Source organism: Buceros rhinoceros, unplaced genomic scaffold (genome assembly GCF_000710305.1).
Source record: "Buceros rhinoceros silvestris isolate BGI_N320 unplaced genomic scaffold, ASM71030v1 scaffold59, whole genome shotgun sequence".
NCBI lineage: Eukaryota > Metazoa > Chordata > Aves > Bucerotiformes > Bucerotidae > Buceros > Buceros rhinoceros.
The window spans coordinates 13,431-20,141 of record NW_010431870.1 but is presented as its reverse complement, the minus strand read 5'-3'; the positions used below and the strand labels follow the sequence as shown (position 1 = coordinate 20,141).

General features: G+C 43.5%; 1 protein-coding gene across 1 annotated transcript in view; it reads right to left on the bottom strand.

The window, feature by feature from the left end:
* LOC104499961 (BDNF/NT-3 growth factors receptor-like) overlaps positions 1-3,737 on the bottom strand; it is an 18,044-nt gene extending 14,307 nt beyond the window's left edge. Inside the window, exon 1 of the mRNA XM_010143546.1 lies at positions 3,570-3,737. Coding sequence (XP_010141848.1) covers positions 3,570-3,737 — 168 coding nt within the window. The remainder of the gene's footprint in view (positions 1-3,569) is intronic.
* Positions 3,738-6,711: the final 2,974 nt, after the last annotated feature.

Below are 6,711 nucleotides of genomic sequence, written 5' to 3'. Positions count from 1 at the left end.
GCAGGAGCAATTTAATGAAGCAGCACCTACTAAACAAAGCAACAACTCAACAGCCTTGCTCTGGGGAACCGGGAAAAGAATCAGAGTGAATACCAACAGAAGGCAAGAGAGGGTGTGGGGATGGGAGGAGCACAGAGAGTGAACAGGAACTGGGAAAAAATCAAAATGTCACAGCCATAGATCAGAGCATGAAGGCAGCGATGATCAGTCAGCCTCTTGTCTATTGCAAAGTGTCTCTAACAAGCAGGCACACAAGCAGACACCAGTGAGCACTACGTCCCACGTAGACTTCCTTAGTGCGCTCAGTCCCCTTATGCAAGGGGAAGTCTGAAGCCTGGGAAGACTCTTTCAGCCCTAATCTTGCATGTGTCTTTCAGTTATTTCAGTAAATACCCGGTAATATTAACAGCCTCCTGCATAAGGTGACCTATGGTCAAAACACTGCCAAGTTACGAGATGCCTCAACCCCCTTCTGCTTCAGCAAAAGCAGAATTGAGAATGAGCACTGGTGGAAAGAACACAATATTCAGAATAAGAACAGTAAGCATCATTTCACCTCTCCAGCATGTAGGACACAAAAACTGCAGTGTCCTTGCTAATTTGTTTTCCTCCTCAAGAGAACAGTAGGGAACAAAGGAGAGTAAGGCAGAGCTGGTACCTTCTTTAAGAGAACACAAAGACAGCTTTCCACTGTCCTGCAGGACTCCATGGGCCCTTACTGGCAGGAGACAAGCAAACTTCCACTGCCTCCTGGAGGATTTCACATGTTGCGAGCAGCTGTCAGAAAGGCTTTTCATTGTCACCACCAGATATATGGCTTTCCCCTGCGCAGGGAGCACATCCTCTTGGGGCAAAACCCCTAGGTGAAACTCAAGCAGATGTCTGGGGAGAGAACCAGAGCACACAGACTGACCTCAAATTTCCAGGGGTCTTGGGCGTATGTCTGCCACTACAGGGAGCTGTTCGCTCCAGAGCAGTTAATGCATTTGCATTCTGTCTTGCAGCAGAAGTACAGCTTTTGGTTATTCTGCGTTTGAACCAAGGAATTTCATCTGCAGTGTCTAACACCGGGCCAATGATCCTTTATCATTACTACCCATGTCCTTGTTCTCTGAGAAGCCTAAGTTGAAATACATAACTGGCGAGTTCAGTGCCTATAAATATATTCATTATTTCTGTCCAAGTGATCATGCTTTAGCATTAAGGATGAAATTAATCTCCGTGGGGTGATGCCAAGGCCATGCCATGTAAGTCTCTCATGTTGCTGTCATCTGGAGGGCAAGGGAAGAACTACTATATACTTTCTGCTGATTGTTAACACTGGGATGCATGTCAATCACTACAACTTACTTGCCACAAAGACATCTCCAGAATAATTAATTTTAGCACGATACAATAATGGGAAAAACTTATCATTAAAGTTGAGAATATTGTTAATATATAATGACATTTAAAATCTAATATTTGATGCTAATACTCAAAAATACTATCACTGTTAATATAAATTATGAGAATAATAGGTACTATGTATGCAAAGAAAGAGGAAAAATGCACTAACTTAAATGAAACATCGAGATGCATCTGTAAGTATGAGCTGGGATGTAGGTCTCGAATTCAACCTTCTTCTACTATTCTAAGGAAATGGATAGTATTTTTGTATTGTGCACTGTCATCCAGAAGCAGTCCATGTGGAACTGAGCCCGAGACCTTTTTGTTCCGTATTGCCAATACAAAGAGGAAGAGAGAATAATTATCTCTGTAAAGGAAGAGATGATTATATTTAATCTAAGGACTGGTCGATAGAAGAATCACAGTAACTTCTGACTATCATGTTAATACATTCAGAAGTAGCAGAGTGTGAGGATGGGATAGGCAGAATAAGACTCAGCAAGGCAGCAGAAAAGTTCACCTTTTACATTTTCTGGACTGAGAAAGTCTCCCCTTGAATTTCTCTTTCCCAGGAAATCCAAACTGATTTATATGAACTTCTCCTTAGGCTACTTACAGTTGTCTTATTAGTCTATTCAACAAAACCACAGTGGTGAAAAAAAAAGCTCTGCTCTTTGTGAGAATTACTGATGTTTAGAAATGCCTTTGATTGCGGCACATGAATATTTTCACAAAATGAAATATTTTTTAAGCAGTTTTAAGCAAAAAAAAAAAAATTTGAAATTAAAAATGTTGGTATTTTCCAGCAAAACAAACCAGCCAGATGCTTCCAAAAGATTTCACTTTGAACGGAAACTTATAACAAAATGTACTCAGTTAATTAAAAATAAAACCCGACTGATACTCAATTTAGGTCACTCATTCTACAGCATGTTTTTTGATGTTGCGAGTCCTCTAGGTTCTTTCTGAGGTAAAACAAATAGCTAGAGAGGTCTGTTAAAAAGAATCACAGCAGTGTCTGCTTCTGTAGGGCTGGGAGGTGGAAGTGACCGTTAAGCTTCGGGAAGGCAGTTTCTTGCAGACAGTGGCACCAACTTGAGTATGAAGGAGCCCAACACCCAGGGGATTCACAGTGTGTTTCAGGCCCTGGGTAGTTTGGCATGGTGAGAGCCCGGCAGGGGTATGAGGAGCAGCTTAATGCAATACCACTAGTCTCTAAATTATTTCCATTGTCTCTTCCAGGAGGAACTCCTGGAGGAATATTTCCCCTGCTCAAAACTGCTCCACATACAACTCAGACACTCAAGATCTGCACCGAGGCAAGGCATGTTTTACAGAGATTCACAGGAAAAACCCAACAAAGCTTCACACAAGAGCAATAAACCATATCTTAAAAAAACAGGATCCCACATAAAGCACTAAAACGTCCTATAGAGAACAAACATATATTGGGAAGGGAATGGATTATCTTACAGCCTAAACAAAACCAAGAAACGATGAAATGATGAATTAATAAGCAAATCCTTCTGAAATTTCCCAATGCAGGTTCTTTCCATGGAAAGTGAAATGATGGAAGAAAGTCAATAGCAATTGTTAAAAAGAAAATAAAAATCTGAAATAGCATCTGTTAATATCCTAGATACTTAGATATGCTTTCTTTTTATAGAGTAAATATTTTAGCATGTCTATATCACAACAGAAACAATCTCTCTAACAATCCCTGACTGTTACATTGAACTGTTTATTCAGAAATGTCGCAAAAACATTTATGGCTCCTGTACAGCTGCATAAAATAAATGAAGCTCTGACTGAAACATTATCAACCGAAGACAAAATAGTGCAACCATTTAACAGAACAGAGAAATCTGGGGGGAGGAGGAGGCGGGGAAGCAAACAACAACAACCAAAAAAACCTCCCAAACCCCACGAACAGACTAGGTCAAGAAATGAAGAAAAAGACCATGTCCAACAGAAACTGGTTGCTCTATGGGAGGGGGCAGCACGTTGCTCAGCATCACAACTGGAATCTAGCAGAGCCCTGTTGTCTGTTCCCGTGAAAATGCACCCTGGTCTCCAAGCTGCACCTCTTCTAAAAGTCATGTCCTGCCATATGCTGCAAGCTAAGTGGCAGCAGAGAAAACGACGTTTGTTTGTCTCAGTTAAGTTGCCCTTCTCCTTACCCTCTCTGCAGAACTCCACCTGAGTGTCACCATGATAACACTGGTTATCAAATGAACAAATTTCAGACGCTTTATTTTTGTCCCTGTTCCTCCCCAGTAGGAAATTAGGGGCTTCCCTGTTTCTGGGGCATTTAGCTTGCAGGGTGGGAATGACACCGGAGACGTCATCTCTAAGACGGCAGGTACGTGTCCGGTGTGGTACCCTCTTTGCTGCCCCAGGCAGGGGCAGCTGCCCTTCAGCTCCTGCCTGCTGTAGCCATTCAGCCAGGGCAGCCCTACCGATGACCGCCTTTTCGAGCACTGCCTGCCTGCCTTGGTGGCTCTGGCCCTGCATACTAATTGGCACATTTAATGACTTTCTCTTGCTCTCCCTCCTGTCTCCTCCTGAGCTGCAGTCTGGAAGCAGAGGAGCCCGGCTGCCATGGAAACCGAGCCTCCAAACACCCAGAACCTGCTGTACCAACCTTTGGAGAAGATTCTGGCGGTGAAGCTCAAAAAAGGGGACGCTCGAGGGGGTGTAAAGGCGGAGGAGTGGGAAGGCGAAATGCTGACTGTGGCGCGAGCAGGTCTGGGCTGCTCTGCCAAGGCACTGCACAAACTGAGCGTACACTGGGCATAAGAAAGCAGACATTCACGGGAAAACAGATTAACCCTCTGTTACCTACACTCTTCTTCAAAATGTTTCAGATGCTTCTCAGCTCCCTCCCACCCACTTACAGACTGGATCAAATAGTGCTAACACATGCACAGCCACGTCATCTAAGAGGTTTTGACAATCCCAAAAATGCCCACATCTGAAGGACTGTTTGTAGCCAGAAAAAGTGCTGATTTCATCCAGTCAGCAAAAGGTTCAGGAGACCTCAGGCCCTTCACAGCACAAGCTGGCAGAGGACAAATGCCTGCCTAGGCAATAAGACTGTGATCCTGTGCCCAGCCTTTCAGTCCTGTCTCCCTTTCCCAGGCTCGCCACAGGACTGCAGCCACATGGAAATGCAGCCTTTGTGGCACCGTCTGTGTGTGCTGATGTTGTTTCTGGGCAAGCACCTAATTTCTACTCCAGCGCTGTGTCCAAAAATATTTTGGACCCCACTTCAGGCCGTGTGGCAATGGGAACTGCACTCCTGTCCTTGGTTCTGCCTCCTGAGGATTTCTGGGCATATATAATGGGTGTAGATGAGTGTACACTTAAATCTCGGTTAGCATGCAAATTTCAGCCTCTGAAGGACATCATCACTTGAACTCAGTCTCCTTATAAGGTTTCAGGCCAGCAATGAAGATTCTTCTTGTGTTTCTTTCTTCTCAGCTAAGATCTCCATTGTATGATTTATTCATGCGAGGAGGGAGCCCTCAGAAGGTCAATAAAACTGGCGTGCTCCCAAAAATACACAAACAAGCAAAACAAGGAAGAAAAAACCCCCACTGTTCTTTTAGTGAAACATTCACAAAATTTTAGACTGGGTCAGCACATTTCTGAAGACTAGATGGAGCTGACTATGTCCCAGGCAGACCCTCTCATATAAGAGATTAACAAATGTTTCAAATCTGATTGTCTGCCCCAGCCACTTGAACAAACAGCTTAATGCTTGGAATTTACTTCAGAACCAAGTCAGAACGCGCCGTGCCATGAAATGGTGCGGGTTTTGGAGCTGAAGTATTCAAGACACCAAACAAAGGTCCTGTTTGGTATTCCTGTGAGGCACGGGGATCTACCGCAGTGCAAGCTAGAAAGCACAGCGAGACAGGTCTTAAGTATGACAGCTAAGGACAGCCCAACCTGCTTCCCACAGGGGTACTTCCCCAAATAATGTTTGAAACAGAAAATGTTAGAGGATTACAGGAAGGGAAAAAGTTTTTATTTTCAAGATAGAGAAGTTTTTTGTCAAGAAGGTTGTTACCAGGACCAAATGGCATTCACCTGAGTCTGAGAGTATGCAGGTGGGAAAGTGCAGGTATGTGACTATCATTAAAAAGAGCAACTCTGCTGAGAGCTGATGCAAGGATAAAAAGAGTCTGTCTGTATCTTTCTGAGCAGAATGGGAAACAAAAGCTTCTGTAGAAAGGGATCCCACTCTACCAACCCAGTGGTGGCCCACAGGGGAGTTAGGATGAATGTGAACAAAAGTGATCCATCAGATAAAGCATTATGTAAATTTTTAAAACACCTTTGATAAGACTCTACATCAACAGTTATTAAAAAACTTAGCTGCTGCAAGGTTTAGGCTTTTTTATGGACTGAAGGCTGGTTAAAGGACTAGAAGCAGCAAGCAGGACTTCAAGGTTGCTTTTTGGGATAGAGAGGAGGCAGAAGTGGAGTCCCCAAAGGCCACTGTCAGGATCAGCTACATTCAACCTCTTCATCAATGGTCTGGAGAGGGGAGGGTGTTGTCAATTAGTCCAAGCACAGGGGCGATACTAGGTTCTCAGAGAAAGATCTCACATAACAGAGCAAGCAGTTAACCACATGCGTAATAAATAAGTTTAATAACCTAGTGACCTATGTTTACACCCAGCACTGGCAGTTACAACTCGGGAAAGAGATTTTGGAGCCATCTCTGACACGAACAGCTCAGTGAGCAGCAGCTGCCAGAAAAATCCAAGACATTAAGTATCACCAGCACAGGTACTAACAACACATCACAGGCCATAATTCTGCCTCTTCACACAGACTTGGGTCCCCCACATGCCTTTAGTACTGTGTGCAGTTCTGGTCTTCACTGCTCAAGAAGGATGTAATGAATCAGAGAGGCACAGAAAAGGAGAACTAAAATGCTTGAGTTGAGGCTTACAAAATCATTAAAGAGATGGATATAGCGAGGTGAATCAGCAACAACTGCAGAACTGTTATTAGCGGTCTGAAATATTGTAACAAGAGGACACTCAATGAAACTAGAAGATAAGTTCAGAACAAACAAAAGTAAAGGTGGGGGTTTTTTTACATAATGGGTATTAGACTTCTGAAACTCGCTGCCAGAGTTATGAAGGTAGAGAGTATCAGTAGGAGCAAACAAGGATTAGACAAATTCATGAACAACTGGTTCCTAAAGAGATAGTAACGGCAACTGCCAGGCAGGTACCCTAACATTCCTCAAACATGGATTAGAGATTCTGGAACGCCATAAGAAAACGCCTGAGATAGGGCAGA